The sequence below is a fragment of the Rasamsonia byssochlamydoides genome, assembly GCF_041956645.1.
Source record: "Rasamsonia byssochlamydoides strain NRRL 3658 unplaced genomic scaffold VTN77scaffold_41, whole genome shotgun sequence".
Classification (NCBI taxonomy): Eukaryota; Fungi; Ascomycota; class Eurotiomycetes; order Eurotiales; family Trichocomaceae; genus Rasamsonia; species Rasamsonia byssochlamydoides.
This window is the reverse complement of record NW_027192424.1, coordinates 105,219-124,313: the sequence shown is the minus strand read 5'-3', so window position 1 is coordinate 124,313 and position 19,095 is coordinate 105,219. Positions and strand designations below refer to the sequence as shown.

Genomic DNA, 19,095 nt, shown 5'->3' with positions numbered 1-19,095 from the left:
ATTATTTATTCCCAGAGGCCGTCTTCTCCGAGATCACCTTACCAGACACTAACTGTCTAGTGTTGGATGGTCTTGCTCTTTGTTGGTCTCTCTTTGCAATGATTGGTTCAATTGATTGAAGTCTCTCCTGTTGGCGACCTTCCTTTGTCGGAAACTCCCGTCCATGTCCATAGGTTAATTGCAATCTTATATTCATTCTACTGGCAATAATCTCTCGCTTCTTCTTCATCCAGCAGCTACTCAAGTGCTCTTGAAGTCTAGCAGATATTGGTCTCATCTACCCCGCACGACAGAATCACCAGATATCAGATCTAAACCAGATGGATCGGGAGCAGTTCAGAGCTGCGGCCCATGCAGCCATCGATGACAGTAAGTATACGCCTGAGTAATCTTCCTGCATGCACCTATGATTGTGAACGACAGCAGTCGCTGAATCGCCCAGTCATCGACTATTTCGATAAGGTTCCCTCCCAGCGCGTCCTGCCCACTATCGAACCAGGTTATCTGCGCCCTCAGATCCCCGAGAATCCTCCTGTAGAGCCCGAAGAATGGTCGCAGATCCAGGCGGACATCGAGTTCAAAATCAAGCCGGGCTTGACGCACTGGCAGTCGCCCAACTTCATGGCATTCTTCCCCGCCGGTGTCACCTACCCGAGCATCCTGGGAGAGATGTATTCCGCTGCCTTCAACGCTCCTGCGTTCAATTGGCTCTGCTCGCCCGCCTGTACCGAGCTGGAGACCATCGTGATGGATTGGGTTTGCAAGGCATTGGCACTGCCGGAGTGTTTCCTGAGCACGTCCAAAAATCGGGGTGGTGGAGTGATCCAGGGCAGTGCGAGCGAGTCGATCGCGACGATGATGATTGCTGCTCGAGAACGCCGCGTGCGTGAGAAGGCGCTGGCGGAGGGCCTCAAAGAGGGCTCCAAGGAATACGAGGATCGCGTCATGGAACTCCGGCCCAGACTCGTCGCCCTCGGAAGCGACCAGGCTCACAGCAGCACTGCCAAGGCTGCTCTGATTGCGGGGACCAGGTTCCGTACGGTGCCGACGAAGTTGGAAGATAACATGGAGATGACCGGAGAGGCGCTGCGTGCGGTGCTGGAACAGTGTGACAAGGACGGACTCGACCCGTTCTACATCACGCTGAACATGGGCACCACCAATTCCTGTGCTGTGGATCGCTTCGAGGAGATCAAGGCGGTTCTGAAGGAGAAGGAGTCGTGGCAGCGGATCTGGGTGCACATCGATGCAGCATTCGCGGGCGCAGCTCTCGTCGCGGACGAGTACCAGTACATCGCCAAGAACTTTGCTGAAGGCGTCGACAGCTTCAACATGAACATGCACAAATGGCTACTTGTGAATTTTGACGCTAGCTGTCTCTTTGTCCGCAACCGTTTCGACCTGACGAATGCCCTCGACATCACGCCGACTTACCTCCGCAATCCGTACTCTGACCAGGGCACGGTCATTGACTACCGGAACTGGCAGATCTCGCTGGGTCGGCGCTTCCGCAGTCTCAAGATCTGGTTCGTCATGCGCAGCTACGGTCTGAACGGGATGAAAGCGTACGTGAGGAAAGGCATCGAGATTGGCAACATCTTTGCAGGGTTGGTGCGAGGGAGGCCAGATCTGTTCGAGATTGTCACGAAGCCAGCTTTCTGCTTGACGGTGTTGCGCGTGCGGAATCCGGCGACTTCTGCTACCAACGGTGAGAAGTCTGATTCTCACGTCGTTCAGGTCGACGAGGTGTCAAACGCGCTGACCAAGAAGGTCTACGAGCTGATCAACTCGCGTGGAGAAATCTTTCTCACGTCGACAGTGATTACCGGGATCTACGCCATCCGCGTGGTGAGCGCGAACCCGGCTGCGGACGAGAAGTACGTGCGCCGCGCGTTTGAGATTCTGGTCAACACGACTGAAGAGGTGCTTCGAGAGGGTGCCAGCAAGTAGCATGCATCCTTGGATAGACGTTGAAACTACCAGTTTTCATCAGCATTCTAACACATGTCCAACTACGATCAGTTTAGACAGACAGCTTTGGCCCTCCCAACTCAGGAATAGAACAGAAAAAAGCGACATTGGCATAGACTAGTAGACAAGATGAGATGAAAGTGATAATGACATGACAATAACTTGTACAGTATAGTGCAGTCACCTGCTCAATATATCAATTCAATTTAACTGCTCCAGTAGTGCAGCGCATCAACTTCACTACATAAGTTATGTAACCCCTTCCTTCTCTCAATTCAACTACTTAAACCACTTGAACCTCCCCCCTCGTCCGTCCATGGTCTTCTCTTCTCCACTGTCTCGAGTCGGGACGGGACGATCCAGCAGCGAGATCCTGACCAATCTTGTACAGTACCCTGAGCCTGCGGTACTGATTTCGCTAGAGAGAGAGTCACTATATAATTGTATTTGATTTTATTTTTAGCTGCTTCAATCATCATCCTACCAATATGGACAGAAACGTAAAAAGGGGGAAAAAAAAAGACACTGAATTTCGGAAATGGAAATGTCCGTTCCAATGTTCTAACTCCTGGCCAGCCATGCGGAAATAATAATCTCACGGATATAGCCTACCTATATATATAGGTAGTTTAGGTATAGATATTAATTACCGCACCGCATGTATTAATATTAGTATTAATACATTTATCCTATCTACTGTAGGTATATATGGTTTGAATTATTTTATACTATCTGTGCATAGTAGTAGGATTAATTAATGTTAATGAATTAATTAATTGTACTGTATTCTAGTGTTCGAGCCCTAGATTGATAGAATATAGATACAGACATAGACATAGATTAGGTATAGATATAGATAGATAGAGGCTCTCGGAAGTGATTTTAACTAATACCAGAGTGCAGACACAATTGATTGATTGATTGAGTGAGTGAGTGAGTCTCCAACGTTCTAAATAATAGTCTGCTGTAAGGACGGCTATAGTGCCTTGTTGACAAAATTCATCTCGACTACTTGCTTGCTTGCTTTCTTTACATGCAGATAATTCTGATTCATCAGATATATACATAGTTAATATAATTTCCTTCTATATACAGACTCAGATTTCATCAAAACCGCTCAAATAAAGCTGCTGATTCTTCAGGTCGTTTCAAAGCTTATGCTGACTATTGCTTCTCATAATCTGCTGCTGCATCCCCAATAGGCTGGATCAAAGTATAGCTAGCCGGCGAATCCTGCTGCTGCACCCCATTGATCAAAAACAACGGCGTCATCAGTCCGTCTTCGCTAAAAAACAACTGCGGCCGCTCCCTCCGATAATACTCGATGGTCGTACCATCAGTGAAATTGACTGCCGTGGTGAACGCGACAGTACGATTATTGAACGTCCACGGTCCATCCCACGATCTCGCGTACGCATGACGTCCGACATTGGGTCCGCTCCCAAACCCGCCATCCGGTAGCAGCGAGTGCGTCAGCAGGTGATAGTTCCCTCGTTTGTCGCGCCAGACGAACGGATCCTCGTTGGCCTCCGGGAAGATGGGAGCGGCATGGGCGCGTGTATACGGCCCTGTGAAGTGCGGTGCGCTGGCGACGTTGAGGAGTTCGGCACCATCGCAATTGTAGGGACAGCCGCGGTAGGCCAGCAGAATTGCGTCCGTCTTGTTGGAGGCGGAGTAGAGAGGGAATGGCGACGGGTTGGTAGTATCGGCATCCCAGGTCCCGTTGGTGTCGCCAGAAAAGACCTGCCCGTGAAACGTCCACTGATAGAGATCGGGAGAGGACCAGACGGAGATGCCGCTCTCGCCGTTGATATTGTTCCCCTGTCCACAGGTAAAATCCACTGTCTGACACGTGTCTGGCACGGTGATCGGACAGCCGATGTGGTACAGCTGGTACAGCTGGTCTGCTTCGCTGTAGATCACCGTCGGATTGTGCGCAAAAGTGCCCACGATCTCCGCCTCGAACGTGTAGGGCCCAGCTGGTCCCTGGGTGGATTTGGCGCGGATAATGCGACTGTAGGGAGACCAGTAGTCGAGGCCGCAGCCGTGGGTGAACTCGGCGGCAAAGAGATGGAACACTTGACGGTCCGTCGGGTCATGGATGATTTTGGCTCCCCAGGAGGATGTGCCTTCTCCGGTGAGATTGTACCCGGTGTTCTTCGTGGCGGGTCGAAGGTCGAGCTCGCCGCAATCGGCAGCGCGCCAGCCAGGGTCACAGATGCAGATGTTAGCTGAGCAGATGCCGTTGAGGTTGCAGTCTTGGTCGGTGGTACATGCTTGCGTTGGAATCAAGAGGAGAAACAGAAGGAAGAAGAATTGCACGTGATGCATGCTGATTTCATTCGATGCGAGACAGCAATTCGAGCGTCATCGACGCTGATATCGTGGGAGCCAGCATTTGCAGCGGCTAGGCGATCTTTATACGCCGTCAATTCAATTGTTGAGTCGATACCGTGGAGGTGGATGCGGGGTAGCTCTATACTATAGTATATAGTTGCGCCGAGAATCAGTCCGTTTCGTCGTTATTTAAGGTGATAATGTAGATTCGATCAACTCGAGGATAAGCATACTGCAGCTCTATTATTGACTGGTAGTTCACAAGATCGTTGATATCTGACAGGGTCGTCGCCCCAACCCCGCTAAACAAGGTACCTAGGTGAGCAGAGGATAAGCCTGGCTATTATTTGAATAGAGAGGGAAACAGTACTTCAGCCTCTCCGAGCCGTTGCATATCCCAGTATTAAATCCTTCGAGATTTCCTCAGAAAAGACACCAGGAGCGATCTCACCCGTGAACCAAGCAAGTACCCAAAACAAAGCAAGGAGATGGAAACTGATCAGCTACGTTATTTTTTTGGGCTTAAAATCAGCTCGTTTTCCTATCTTCTTAATCTTTTCTAATCATCCCTGTTTCTTCATCTTATACTAGGAGTTCCAGTGTTCTAGTCAAAATTCCGTCATCTCATCGTTTTCATCGACAGGTCGCAAAGGTTCACTATACGAATAGATATATATATCTAAGACAGCTACGACCGAGTAGACAGTCTATATACAGTATATATACACGCAAATACATCAGATCATCCGCTCCATCATGTTCACCCGTCTAGCATGCAGTCCAGCCAAGCTGGGGCTGCTGACGCCTCTCAGCTGCATCTTTCTCGTCGAAGATCCCGCCTGAGGGTTGCTCGCCAGGATCGCCCACTCGGCAACAGTCGCACCAGTGCCATTCTGGGCCTGCACTTCGCTCTCGCTAAGCGCTTGGTTGCCACTGATGAACAGCGTGGCATACCGGGGTACCGGCACAGGCTGTGGAAGAGTCACGTTTGTGGTGTTGCTGCTCGGAAGCTCGATGATATCCGCACTGTTGGCCTCCGGGTCATAGGCATTGGACACGGTGACGTTAATGTGCGTGACGAAGGCCTGCTGGCCAGCAGTTTCAGTCAGGGACGGGGCCGTGGTGGTGTTGTGGAAGACCACGGTCGCATTGACTGGCGGTGCCTGCGCCCAATCGAAGTAGAAGCCCGACACCAGGGTTCCGGCCTCAGACTCAGGGAGAGACACCGTCACGGAACTAACATTGGCGGCATAGGATGGTTGCCACTTGGTCGCCGCTGATCCATCCACCGCAGCCAGGGGATACTGACCAGGCTCATAGCTGTCCTGAGACTGGACGGGCTGGCACTGTGCGAGATTGCCGGCGACGGTCTTCGTGGACGCAACCTGGCGGTTGGCAACCGTCAGCGTTCCTTTGAGAGGAAGCTGGTACACCATCGCGTTGTTTCCAGATCCAACTTGGACAGGAATCGTCGTGTTGGCAAATCGTGGGTCCGCAGTGTCAAGCGCCGGCACCTGCGCAGCTCGGCGGAGCGTGGTGTGAGTGTAGTTGGAGCTCGCCTGGATCGGCCATCCACGCCAGTAGAAAGTACGGTACTTGACATGAGGAATCTGCGGAGGCAAGTTCGGGTCGATGTGAATCACATCGTCCGGCAGCAGCCGCAGGCCAAGATATCCAAAGATGACGACCTGGTTAGCGCCGCCGTGGCCGGTCAAGAAAGGGAACGCCGGGTGGGTTCCACCGTTCAGAGTATAGTCGTCAATCAGCTGCTCGGAAAGCTGGAAGAAAGGCGCGCGAACGTATGGATCGTACGAGTACTGCGCATACGTGTACGCAGCGCAGCCGGAAGGCGACACCTCATTGGCGACAATGGAGAAGATAGCATAGGTCATGGCGGGGCCATCGGGCGATTGTTTGAGGGCGTACTTGATAGATGTCAGCAACTAATTCATCACTCGCGGGAGAGACACTTACGTAGTCCAAATCATCCAGGGCATCACCGGCATCGTAGTTGGTGGTGTAATCGAGCGGATATGTCACCAGAACCACGTCCGCCTGTTTGACCTGGACGCTGTTGTTCATGGTCGTGTACTCCAGTGAGACATCGTTCTCGCGCATGAAAAGGATGTTGGAAGCCATGTCAGTCCACGTGCTGTTCTGCTCGTCTCCAAACTGCTGCCGGAACGAGTTGGCATAGAGCAGCGTCTGCGCAATCAAAGCCATGGTGTAACCTCCCGCATCCACGCCGTTGGCATATTCGTCCTGAGCACATTATTAGTAGCAATTTTAACGGTCTCTATGAAGCTAGATTCTTACAGGATCGGTCATATTCGTCAGCGTCCAGTGAGATCCGTTCTTCTGCAGCAAGTCCGCATACAACGTGGCGATCGAGTTATAGACCGGGAAATACGAGTTCTGGAAAGTCTCGGTGTCTCCACTCGTCACCCATTGATTGACCAAAGAGATGCCAATGTCGCCGTTCAGGTGATATTCGTAGTCCCAGCAGGGTCCCGTTCCGGTGCAGTTTCCATAACGCCCGCTCGTCCAAGAGTAGACGGCCGCTTCATCGGAGAACCAGGTGTGATTCTTCGAACCGGTAAAGGCGGTCTTCACGTTCTGGCGAGCTTGTTCGTACTTGGCCACGCGGTAGTTGGGGATGCGCTGAGCTGCCTTCGGGAAAGAAACCGCCAGGCCAGGATGCATCCACAGATCGGCGTCCCAGAAAATCAGGCCAGCGTAGGAGTCGGAGGTCAGACCGCCGACCGAGATACTCCATTCATTGACGGGCGCGTTCGAAACTTCCTGAAGCGCGTTCTCACCGACGGTGTTTTGGAGCAAGTAGTACGGGTTGACCACGGCGGTGATAGCGGACTCGATGACGAAGGGGTCATCGGGAAGGGTGCCGTTCTCGAAGGTGAAGTCGTCCACAAACTCGTCCGGCATGACGGCCGCCCATTCTGCGACATGAGAGCGCAGCAAGGCGTCGTAGCCCTTCGCCTTGGCTGTCAGGGCTGCCTGCCTGGCGGTCTGCTGCGGGTTCGGGAAAGCGTCGGTGGAAGCAGCACCGACAAACTTGGTGACGGTGACGGTTTTCCCGGCACGGAAACCCACATTGACCGACTGGGCAATCGACGAGTCGTTGGAGTGGACATAGGGCTTGTCGGTCGCAATGGCCAGCGTAGACAGATCCACGCCATCGCTGCCATCCAAGACGGCGTAGATGTATGCCGTCACATTGTTGATGCCCCATGGTCGAACTGCAGAGTAGATGGCATCACCGTCCTTCCCGGAACCCACAAAGTCGGTGCGAACAGCCGCATAGCCATCGAGAACATTGACGACGGTGGCATCACCGTCCGACGAGGGCGTGATTTCCAAGCGGACCACGGCCTGGTTGATGTACAGCTTGTGGGCGAAGAGGCGATAGTTGATCTTGAACGACCCTTTGTTGCCCTTGGGAGTCCATGTGTACGACCAAGACAGAATGCCAGCCTTGTAATCATAGACAGTGCTGTAGTCAGAGATAGTCGAGTTGTCGACCGTCGCGTCCAGATACGTGCCATCTCCCAGGTCAAGGACCAAACCGCTCCAATGCGGCACACCGCTGATGACGCTCTCGCCGCCGTACTGGTACAGCCAAGGGAAGTTGGTGCCATTGGTTCGGGGCTGCTCATCGTAGAAACCGGTGATGGTCGCAAAGGTCTGCCGCCTCGAAAACAGGGGCCAGCCGTTGATCACGTCGCCGTCCACCGGCGTGTCGAGTTCAAAGAAAGGACCGGCGCTCGCAACATTGATGCCCACGTAGCCGTTGGCGATGGAACCGCGAGACTGGAAATGACCCTGGTCGAGCACAGTGCTCTTGAGACGCCAGTTGCGCTGGTCCCAGGTGACACCCGCAAACCGGGTTTCGTACGTCTGCGTTGTGTTACCCTGTCTGCTGTCACGCGCTTCCAACCCGCTGGGACTGCCGTACGCCCGGACCGCCTGCGCAACCCTTTCTTCAGCGGGGAGGCCAGAGGCGGACAGCGGGAGCAGGAGCAGGCCCAAGAAGCTTTTCAGGAGCTACGAAATTGTCAATTACATTCCTGTAGTATACCTATCTAAGCATCTGACGAGTACTCACCTTGGACTGCATCTTCGGCGCAAAGGGCCGTTGCGGCTACCCAACCGTCTATATAATCTCCTAGGTCAATCAATCAATGGAGCTATCCCCACGATCAATCCCTGCCTAGAATTGGGGACATCAAGGGGGTATTACATGGGATCTATCCTGGTTTAAATACAGCCGGGGAGATAACCCGTCAACCACGAGGTGCTCGTATTATTGCTTACTATATTAGCGTCAAAGCTTTTGAATCCAGCTGCGTCGATCCCTACTAGGTAACTACTAGGGACAAAAGACCGTCATCCGGGAACGTCAGTTGAGTTGAACGACGGACTACGGAGTCCTCCATGCCGTGTCGACCTCCGAACAGCGGCCGGAGCGAAGAGACATGCGTCATCATATGGAGTAGTATATGGGATAATAATAATCTCGATCCAATGGATGATCTCGAACACCGCGCCGCAGTGGAGATGTCCTCCGAACGTTCTGGAAGTTAGCCATGATTCTTCTGGAGCTCTTTTCTAACTGCCGAATCCGGAGAAGTGAAGCAAAGCGGAAAGCACGACGACAACCAAGTCACGAGGGCACAGCGAACCGTGCTTGCCACCCGCCAGAGTCCGTGGATGGCCGTTGCGGGGAAGCGCATTAGCCCAGAGAGGTAGGCGCGGAGAATCCTGGCCGCCACGCCACGCCACAACGCAACCGCGGGTGAAACCAGTCAAACAACCTCCATGTTCTGCAGAACAGAGCATTGTGAACAATTCCGTAGACACCCGTACGTAAGCCAAGAGAAACAAATTCCAGCTTTTCTTCAGGTATTTTTTGGAAGTCGTGGCGGAATAATTATTTTCACCGCAAAAAAATCCCAGGGTACTGTACCCGTTTCTCCGTACTCGTACCTTCCGTCCGCAATTTGCCCCGGTAATTGCCCGCCACCAGCCCCCGGAAAGGAAGGAGGAGGGGCCGGGGCTCCGCAGAAAAAAAAATCTGCTGACAGTCTAAAACGGCGACCTAAATCCCGACGGCATCAAAAGGGAAGGTCGGCGTCCCACGTCCCGGTTCAGCCGGATTTGCTTGCTTTCCACCTGATTCCCTCCGTCACCCGTTCTCTCCTGGGTCGCTCTTCGGGCTCCGAGAGGAACGGGAGTGCCGAGTGCGCACTGCGCTCATGTACGGAGTAATATACCTAGGTGTATGTACGGAGCACATACGTGAGTTAGGAGATGGAGTTCAAGTCACGCAAAGTAAGAATAATAATAACCATAGAAAGAGGAATGATATGGCAAGAAGAAACAGATGAGAGAGACACGAAAATATGAATGAAAACTTAGAGCACCAAGCGACTGCGGGTTGGCAGCTTAAACCCCCTGAGGGAAAAAGTACTGTACCTCATACGTAAGCTTTTGAAGCTCTTCTGGAACGCGCAGCCACAAAGGAATCGCAAGGATCGATACCAGTAGCAAGCACCTGATGAAATGCTTCGATTATAGACATGGAGACATTCATCCGCACCTTATTTTTGACCGGTTTGCGAACTTGAAAGAAACCAACCGACGTCTCTAGTTGTAACGTACTCCGTATATCTGTGGTCTAGATAAGCAAGAGACATAACGTATCCAGTCCTGATTTTGTTGGGAAATTTTGTGGCTAATAGATTTCGTGAATGAAGCCCGCTAGTACTCCGTACCATATGTAGCCGTGGAGCTCTGGACTCAAACCCCAGCTCGACTAGTTTTGTAAAGAACAGTAAGCTGAGAGACCGAGTGGATCCAGACACTTCCTCTGGACACTTGCTCTTAGACATCCTTTGCAGACAGCGCAGACAGTACCGTCCAAGCAGCTGGGAACCGCGTCGGTCATATGCTGTCGTGATGGTGATATCCATATAGATTCACCGTACAGCTCATTAGACCTTGCTTAACCTCTGGTCAGGTGCTGGATGGCGCGTCTTTCGACGACAATGACTGAGGCGACACAACATTCGCAGCACAGAATGGCCGGCGAGATGTGTTCGAAGCATGGGTCCTAAGAGAACGACTGACTCGGCAACCTCAGCCGGCTACGCCCTCTGCTTCGTCTTCGCCATCATCGGCGGCTCCATCGACATTCAAAGAACTCCCAGAACCACTGTCGCGTACCCTATTCTGGCTCCGCCTCTTCCCCTGCATGTACCGCTCTGAGGTTGTAATAGCCCTCTCACCAACGAACTTGTCACCAGGCCATGGAGCCTTACACACTGGACACTTCTCTGCCTGTTGCATACGGAAGAAGTTGCGAATGCACGTGTCATGGAGGCGTCCAGGACAGTCGCGGTTGGAACAACGCTGACCCTACATAATCCCAGCGACCGTTAGTAACCTCATAGTATGATATTCGTACGGCCGGATAGAGCCACTCACCACTGTAAGAATATCTTTGCATGCCGCACAGAATTTGATCCGATTTGCCCGGTGCCCGTCCTCATCTTCGTCGTTGTACGTTTCCACCAGCCATTGTCGTAATTCCATGAGCCCCCGCGGGCTGAGACTGTAAAAGCCTTTGCTGCTTTTCTCGAACCATCCCTCCTCGACCAGTCTCTTCATGATGGTTTCTGCTTGTGACATGCTCAGGGACTGCGCTGCTCCGCCCTGACTTTGCTGCGTGGCCGCGCCGTTCGACTCTCGCCGGTTCGCATCTCCGGAAGCTTTTGCTAGCTGCATTGCCTGTATGCCTGTCACGACCATAGCCTCACAGCGACGTGTGTTGTACGTTTCAAACATGGCATCCAGGACCCGCTTCACAAACGCAATTTCGTCCGGAGTGTAGGTGGTCGCCAGCTGGGTGAGAGGGTCGCTGGTAGTGTTAACCAGAGCGTAGACACGGCCCGCAGCAGCATGGCCCGTTCCGTCCCGGTTCTCCTTGGGTTGCTGATCAATCATGCTCCGAATCTCGAGATCGAACGGCGAGATAGCAGTGTTCGCTGCAGCGATGTAAGACGAAAAATCCGCCGGTGTAACATCCTCGGGGAGGACCTCACGACCTTCTGTAAAAGATGCAAACAGAAATTAGCAAATATCCAGCGGAGAAGAGTAAGTAAGAATCATAAAACTGCACCATGAGCCGAAAATATAGCAGCCAGCACCGGTTTCGCTTCCTCAAAAGTCATCGTCGAGCGGGCCATGAAAGCCTGCAGAAAGGCGCGGTTGCTATCATTGTAACCGTCCTCATCCAAATCGTTCGCCATTGTGGAAACTCAGATCAGGTTTATCAATGGTGAAATGTTCCTAGTCGAGATTTTGCTCTTTATCTAGAAAAAAAAGAAATGTACGGAGTACTTGGTGGGGTATATGGTTGAATTTCTGTAAGTGACGCGGGAGACGCGTTCCGTTCCGCTCTGGCGTAGATCAATCAGCGCTGCCGCTAGAGGCCAGGTTCTGGACCTACAAATATTCCCAAACAGGAAACAACAATAACTTCAACTTTTCCTGACTGAGATATAAAAAAGCTCACACCAGGTGCTACGAAAACCCCCTATTCTTTTTGCGGGCAGGGATTTTACCAGGTAAGGGAAGGCGGAGGTGAATCTTTTTTTTTTGTAATGAGACAGAAAGATTCGACTAGGTCCGGTCATTTACTGAAGGTACAGGCTTAGCCATTGCACTGTCATAGCACAGCCGGCGGGTGTAAGTGGTAATCATCTATGGCGAGCATTGAAGAGTCCTCTGGTTGTGGGGGCCAAGCCCAGGACAATAACAAGATGTGAGCTCAGGGGTTTGAATCCCATAACCAGCAAAATAACTACAGTGATGGAGAGATTCTATCTAGTATATGCCTAGTATGCAGGAGAGAACCTATAGAATGCCACTACGCAGTATACCTATAGATGTATGGTACCTTGGAGCCTGGTTGTTATTCATATACCTCCCTTCATATAATCTTCATATAATCTATGCTTAGTGTATTATGGGACTTCCTAGGGTTTTTTTTAGGCATTTTTCCCTTCGAGGCTACCTTATATAGTGCCCAGGTGATGGTCACAATATGCCTTTGTTGGTAATGGCTTAGAGGAGCATAGAACTATGGTCCTATATACCCTTATACAAAGATAGCACCACCTGTACTAGACTGGTGAGTCTCAGAGTGGTTCAACCGCACAATAGGAACTGAACTGGGACTATAAATAAAAGGAATTCTCTCTCTGTCTGTCTCTCTCTCTGTCATAGCCCAGGTTCTTGACAGCAAAGGAACTCGAGAATTATATACCCTGAGTAGGGGAATGCCTGGCTGATCAGCTGACTCGTAGCATTGTTTACACTGGCTGAAAGGCAACAGGACTACTACTACTCTACAGGTATGTGTCTTTCACCAGGTTAAACACCAAAGCCACTCACGTCTGCTGAAGTCTTGACACCGTCTATCATCTCCGCGACAACCTTTCCAGTACCTAGGGACAGGGAGATGCCCCAAGGCCCATGCCCAGTAGCAATAAAGACTCCGCCTCTCTCTCCCCCCGTCTCGGAAGACTTGGTCTTCACACCTAGTCCAAGCAGTTCCTCCTTGATCCGGGAGATGATGGGTCTCCCGCTGTTCGTCACTGGCCGAAAACACAGTCCTTCCCGCAGAACCTCGAGGTCGTCCGTATTCGGAACATCGTCTGAGCACTCTAGATGGCCTTCTGCGAGTTTACCCATCAATCGCACAGCCACTGCTTTCAGCTCGTCGATCTTCTGCTTATCCATGATTTCTCGAGCTTCCTCCGCCTGATTAGGGAGCGGAATCTGCGAGCTGTTTAGACCGGCGATATAAATTTCCGCACCTTCACGAGAGAACACTTCAGGACTGAAACCACAGTCTCGAGGATGCGTCGTGAAAACGGCATGACTTCGTCCCCTGTAAGTGTCGCGCTCATGCAGGAGTGTGTGCCGTGGTGAACGAAGGACGAGGGAATAGCCAGCCAATGCAGAGACATTCAGTTGAAGCCTCGCGGAAGGGAAAAGATTCTTGAAGACGCGAGATGTCCAGGGTCCAGCACAGATGACAAGGTTCGTGCACGGAATGACAGATTCAGTCTGTGAGGCAAAATTCAACACCTTGACGGCGTTGATGGCATTCGTGTCCGGATCAGTCACGACTGAAATCACCTGAGCCGGGTGATGCCATTTAACCCCTCGAGAGACAGTAATTTCCATAAGATATTTACAAAGCCTCAGAGGATCTCTACGAATCATCAGCCAGCCATACCTAGTTTAAGGACGGAGAGAGAACTCACACTTGAGCAACGGTGCCTTCCTCACTGATAGGTTCGACCCGTCCTCCCTTCTGCTTCGTCAACCAAGCCGGAGCTTCGTCTATCACCGTCATTGACGATTCGTCTCCTCTCGCTGCGACTTCTGCCCGGCTCGTTCCATCTCGTAGCCAATCGTCTCCTCGACATGCGATCCGCTTCGCGCTGGCATCGCTGACGTCCAGACTGAGTGCTGTGCCCTGCATGTACCCCCATTTCTCCTTGCCGCTATTTTCAGCAGCCAACTGATGATGCAGATCGAATGAGAGAGCGCCCAGAGGGGCAACAGCGGGCGAGAACCAGTCCTTCGCGAGGAAGCCGGCCGCGTAGCCTGAGGCAGCGCTGAAGAGCTGCGATGAGGCCTCGATGACATGGACCTCCTTGTCCTTGTGAGGAGACGAGTCGCTGGTGAGGAAATAGGCTACGGAGGAGCCGATGATGCCTCCACCTATGATCACAGTCGACATGTCGAACTTGTAGAACTCACTTGGAGAGAAATAAGTAAATGCTCGTGGAGCTCGAATTTGCCTTAAGAAGAGCCAGGTATGTTAAAGATATAGAAGCTCAAAAAGGAGTGTTTCCCCTCTCAACTCCCCTTCTGGGACCCAACCTTGTAGACTTTAGTATATAGATATCGTAATACTTCACAGCCAAAGTAAAAGCTTCGGCTTCTCTTCTCAAATCGAATCACAATTGCAGGAGATATAAACATGCATTCCTCTATTGCCCGATGATTAAATAAATAACTAAACAGTAGGATGTCACAGGGCGTGATGGACTATGTCTAGGTAGATTAATTAGATTGCTTTCCTTTCCGTAGATAGCGGGATGACCGGAGTTGGGCCGATGGTATTTCACTTTCCGTGGAAAACAATAATACTGCAATACAAAAGAAATTTATTTTTATAGACCAGACTATTAATTGAATCACCCTAGCGGGTGTCAAATGCCAGAGTTCCTTTTTTTTTTCATTCGGGCAATTAATAATCCCATCATACCTAAAGCAAACAGACAGGATATGTCATATCACTAACATCATCGCCTCTAACGACCACCACCAACCCCGCCCATATAGGTACCTAGTATGGATGGGTTCCCCACCTGTTAGTTTCCTGTTTCAGTGACACACGCTCGGGATTCCCGCCACAACTCTCGAGTCTCTGTCTCGGCGAATACGGCGAGAGCTTCTTCCAGGACCACCATTGACGTTTGCGAGTGGAGTGCTGGGAAGATTTTCTTCTCTTTATCGTTTATTAATATCCTGAATAATACCGACAATCCATTCAAGGGAATTCAGCAATTATACGATACGGCAAGATACTTTTTTTTCTTATCTCCATTACGGTGCAAAAAGATCCGAGATCTTGACGGCATACATAACCGCCAACCTGCATACCTCATTCGCTAGTACGCTACAATTCGTGAATTCGTCAATTAACGACAAGGTATGATATGGACTGACTTGCTGCCATTTACTTTATGAAAGATAGGGGGAAAAAAAGAATGCGATGTAATTGAATGAATGAATGCTGTTTCTGTTTCGTTTCCCTGTGGGAGTCAAGCAATGCCTCTCTCTCTCTCCCTCCTTTTTTTTTCGTTTCCCCCGGTTCTATTCTATGGGAAGTCATTCATTGACGGGCATGGAATTCATGTCATCATTTCAACAGAAGAAACTTCTGTTGCTGCTGTGAACGTGAACACTGTTTTGACACGTTTTTTGCACTATGATTGATTTGCTTGTTGTGTTCAAATGGAACAAGATCTTTTCAAGCATTTCTGAGATATTTACACTGAGACCTTCAAGTCTGCAAACGAAGCTGACTAGCGGACGTCCACTCCAGCGAATACAATGGCAGCCAAGACAATCATCGTGACCGGCGCTTCAAGAGGTGAGTGAGACCATAGCACTCAGCAGCAGCAGCAGAAACGCTTCTGATTGCTGACGTCCTGTTAGGGATCGGCTGGGTCATTGCCCAATACCTCCTGAGCGCACCACAAGCCCACAACGTGGTCGTCTTGGCCCGCACCCAAGAGCCTCTCCAGAAGCTCAAGGAGCAGTATCCCAAGCAGGTCGAGTTTATCGCCGGTGACATCACGGATTTCTCACTGGGAGAGAAAGCTGTCAAGCTGGCGCTGTCTACATTCGGCCGACTAGATGGGCTGGTTCTCAACCATGGGACATTGGGCCAGGTTGGGAAGATCGCGAATGCCGACCTGGAACAGTGGAAACAGGGTTTTGATATCAACTTCTTAAGTCTGGTGGCTTTTGTAAGTTCGGAACCATTGTTGCACTTGGAATATTAATTGTTATATTGACCATAAGTGCTACAGACAAAAGCCGCCCTTCCTTCTCTTCGAGAGTCCAAGGGCAAAATCATCTTCACGTCAACTGGGGCTTCAGTGTCGGCATACAAGGCTTGGGGTTTGTATGGGGCTACGAAAGCTGCCATGAACCATCTCGCCATGACGTTGGGAGCCGAAGAGCCAGACGTGACCACTGTGTCCATCAGACCAGGAATGGTGGACACGGAGATGCAACGGGAGATACGCGAAGACCATCGCAATAATATGGAGGCGGATATCTACTCCAAATTCTACAATGCCCACAAAGAAGGGAAACTACTGAAGCCCGAGCAGCCCGGCCATGTGATGGCCAAACTCGTGCTCGATGCACCCAAGTCGCTTAGTGGCCGTTTCCTATCGTAAGTCCACGCCGTCATCTTCCGACAACGGTGGCTAACAATTTACAGATGGAACGACAAGGAATTGGAGGCCTTCCAAGGATAACCGCATCCTGTAACTCAGGCCTATTAACGGTCAGCCAAATCTGCCCGTAAAAGGCAATCTAAAAATATATCCAATATAGATGATATTAGATAGACATCAGGCGAAAGATGAAAAGCAAATACATAGTGTAAGCATTAGACACGTAACCGCGTCTTCATACTTAGCATGGAATGTGTATGGGTTCATCACGCGTCTGCAGGAGACAACCAAGAAAATAGAGGCAACATACCTTGTTTATCCTTCTGGCAGACTAAGCCAAAACCATGGAGACCTACACTACGCTTCAAGTCAATCACTGCTGAACAGTGCAACTGACTGAAACACCAAACCAGAAGATTCTTAACAGCATCAGCAAGAGAGTTAATCGGTCATCTGATGATCCGAATTTGATAGTACATGGATTTTCAAACATCCTCTGCGCAGAATGGGTGAACTTGTCAAAGCATGTGGTGACATACTCGTCAAATATCTACGTTGTAGAATGACCGTAACTCAGCAAGATGTGAGAAACGACCTAGAATCTGAGCAGCGTTAGCAACGCCATCTGAAAGACGGATCATCAACGAGAAAATGGGAAAGAACAAAGATCAGATGGTCCTTTGGCTAGGACAGGTAATCACCACTGGAGCTAGGCTCGTTGGTATGATAGGGGCGACACGAAAGTTCATCATGGTATAAAAGCGAACAGAGCACAATTTGCACTTACCATATAGATTAGTTTAGTCGAGCGATGGAGTGTGAACTAACATCAAAGGGATTCCTGAGCATATCGAGAACAGGAGCAAACGACTATCGTTGCTGAAGGGGAGAAGGAAAAAAAAAAGGTAAAAGAAAAATGTGTGAAAAAGTAGCTCTAGGCGGTGGGCGCAGTGGAGCCCGCGGGAGACAAGTTCTGCCATTCCGGCCCGCGTCGCGCTTAACACATTTAAATAATGAATGAGCGCCCCGCGAGAAGCCAAAGCACCGTGTCAACGTGGGGTTTCCCAAATTTGCCTATTAATGTTGATTTCTCTGTGAATGGAAGATACCTCGTCAGTCAGTCGTTAAGATATTCCCATACAATCAATATTGCCCACCATGTCGGATCGTGAGTTCAGTTGTAAGTTTGGCCATCTCCCTGTAGTGGCGTGTATGAGCTTACCATGGTCGCGTCCAGCAAACGACGATCTGTCGCTTCCCAAAGGTATGTGTTGAATCATGTTAGCTGCTTCTATATTTCAGCTTTATTTTCTTTCTACTTGGTCTTTTCTTGTTTCGCTTTCCTTTTCTAGTTAGAAAAGGTTCCCATGGTTTCCTCCCTTCGTCATGTTCTCGTACTGTAAACACTCAATCTAGCTTCTCTCATGCTGATCTATTTCCTGCAGCGACCGTGCAGAAAATAATTACCGAAATTTTGCCGCCATCTTCCGGTCAGACATTTGCCAAGGATGCCAGAGACCTGCTGATGGAGTGCTGCGTCGAGTTCATCACACTCATCTCGTCCGAAGCCAACGACATCAGCGAGAAGGAAGCAAAGAAGACGATCGCATGTGAACATGTCGAGAAGGCGCTACGGGATCTAGGGTTTGGTGACTATATCCAAGATGTGCTGGCCGTCGCAGAAGAGCATAAGGAAGCTTTGAAGGTGTGTTTGGCCTGGCGAAGCGCATCTGATAGAGTATTTGCTGATGAGATCCTCTTTATAGACGCGAGAGAAGAAAACCAGCAAGATGGAGCAGAGCGGGTTGTCGGAAGAGGAGCTCCTTCGACAGCAACAGGAACTCTTCCGATCTGCCACGGAAAAGTACCATGCAGGCCCGGAGTCATGATCGCGATATGCAGTGGTTGAACACAATGATGATTTTGGCGGAAACCTTTTTTTTTTCTTTGCATTCAAATAAATGACCAGCGGGAGAAAAGCTAGGGGATCTGGAGGCACAGGAATTGTGGTATTGTTGGTCATATCTTTCGGAGTGTTTGGAGTTTATCGGGATACATTGGGATTGGAGTTTCGGGTACGGCACACATGATTTTCATGGGGGATAGTATCTTATCTTGTCTTGAGTCCTTGGAAATATTGGCATTTTCTAGACATGTTCTTAATCGGCCTTTTCCGAGCTGCAACAAGATCTTGATTCGTTCGGGTCACTCATTGAACACAAAGCTTCTCTTTACCCTTTTACAAGTGAAACCGAAACATCCGGGCATACCGATATTGATCGGGATATCTTTCAACTGAATCTTCGATCCTGATACCCAGCATAGCTCAAGCAGCTTTGTCATACAAAGAACAATGACCGCTCGAGTTATTCTCAGACCTCGTATGCAACGACATGGTTTCTCAGTTCTCAGGTCTCAGATCTTATAAAAATATTCATCGTGAATCTGAAACACTTATCAGGTATATATCCTGATGTAGTAACAATGCCCGAGTTAAACTGAAACTAATTCATGCCCAGGTTGCAACTTGCGAACCTGCATAATTAATAATAGACCCGGGTAAGACAATAGAAGTTAGCTGGCTAACTAGCTAAGATATTTATTGATCACAAGACGCAGTGTTACATGCAAGACAAGACATATCCAGACCAGGCGAGCTAAGTATATGGCAGGTCAGTTGTGCAAGAAAAACAATATATTTGTGACTATTGAC

At 50.2% G+C, this 19,095-nt stretch overlaps 8 protein-coding genes across 8 annotated transcripts; 3 read left to right on the top strand and 5 right to left on the bottom strand.

Annotated features, from left to right (window-relative positions):
* Positions 1-320: 320 nt before the first annotated feature.
* On the top strand, positions 321-1,950 carry VTN77DRAFT_5715 (uncharacterized protein; the record flags this gene model as incomplete). The annotated part of the gene is made up of 2 exons (XM_069421913.1): positions 321-369; positions 443-1,950. 2 exons carry the CDS (start codon positions 321-323, stop codon positions 1,948-1,950), a joined length of 1,557 nt encoding a protein of 518 aa, XP_069276774.1.
* A 1,185-nt stretch (positions 1,951-3,135) lies between these two features.
* Positions 3,136-4,302, bottom strand: VTN77DRAFT_5714 (uncharacterized protein; the record flags this gene model as incomplete). Its single annotated transcript, XM_069421912.1, has 1 exon — positions 3,136-4,302. One exon carries the CDS (start codon positions 4,300-4,302, stop codon positions 3,136-3,138), a length of 1,167 nt encoding a protein of 388 aa, XP_069276773.1.
* A 743-nt stretch (positions 4,303-5,045) lies between these two features.
* On the bottom strand, positions 5,046-8,443 carry VTN77DRAFT_5713 (uncharacterized protein; the record flags this gene model as incomplete). The annotated part of the gene is made up of 4 exons (XM_069421911.1): positions 5,046-6,233; positions 6,283-6,570; positions 6,625-8,370; positions 8,432-8,443. The coding sequence occupies 4 exons, from the start codon at positions 8,441-8,443 to the stop codon at positions 5,046-5,048; spliced, it is 3,234 nt and encodes a 1,077-aa protein (XP_069276772.1).
* A 1,529-nt stretch (positions 8,444-9,972) lies between these two features.
* VTN77DRAFT_5712 (uncharacterized protein) lies at positions 9,973-10,298 on the bottom strand (the record flags this gene model as incomplete). Its single annotated transcript, XM_069421910.1, has 2 exons — positions 9,973-9,996; positions 10,101-10,298. 2 exons carry the CDS (start codon positions 10,296-10,298, stop codon positions 9,973-9,975), a joined length of 222 nt encoding a protein of 73 aa, XP_069276771.1.
* Positions 10,299-10,464: 166 nt separating this feature from the next.
* VTN77DRAFT_5711 (uncharacterized protein) lies at positions 10,465-11,636 on the bottom strand (the record flags this gene model as incomplete). The annotated part of the gene is made up of 3 exons (XM_069421909.1): positions 10,465-10,743; positions 10,813-11,435; positions 11,507-11,636. The coding sequence occupies 3 exons, from the start codon at positions 11,634-11,636 to the stop codon at positions 10,465-10,467; spliced, it is 1,032 nt and encodes a 343-aa protein (XP_069276770.1).
* A 1,126-nt stretch (positions 11,637-12,762) lies between these two features.
* On the bottom strand, positions 12,763-14,143 carry VTN77DRAFT_5710 (uncharacterized protein; the record flags this gene model as incomplete). The annotated part of the gene is made up of 2 exons (XM_069421908.1): positions 12,763-13,609; positions 13,662-14,143. 2 exons carry the CDS (start codon positions 14,141-14,143, stop codon positions 12,763-12,765), a joined length of 1,329 nt encoding a protein of 442 aa, XP_069276769.1.
* Positions 14,144-15,525: 1,382 nt separating this feature from the next.
* Positions 15,526-16,463, top strand: VTN77DRAFT_5709 (uncharacterized protein; the record flags this gene model as incomplete). Its single annotated transcript, XM_069421906.1, has 4 exons — positions 15,526-15,565; positions 15,631-15,944; positions 16,008-16,378; positions 16,427-16,463. The coding sequence occupies 4 exons, from the start codon at positions 15,526-15,528 to the stop codon at positions 16,461-16,463; spliced, it is 762 nt and encodes a 253-aa protein (XP_069276768.1).
* A 1,077-nt stretch (positions 16,464-17,540) lies between these two features.
* On the top strand, positions 17,541-18,271 carry VTN77DRAFT_5708 (uncharacterized protein; the record flags this gene model as incomplete). The annotated part of the gene is made up of 4 exons (XM_069421905.1): positions 17,541-17,562; positions 17,620-17,646; positions 17,828-18,087; positions 18,149-18,271. The coding sequence occupies 4 exons, from the start codon at positions 17,541-17,543 to the stop codon at positions 18,269-18,271; spliced, it is 432 nt and encodes a 143-aa protein (XP_069276767.1).
* Positions 18,272-19,095: the final 824 nt, after the last annotated feature.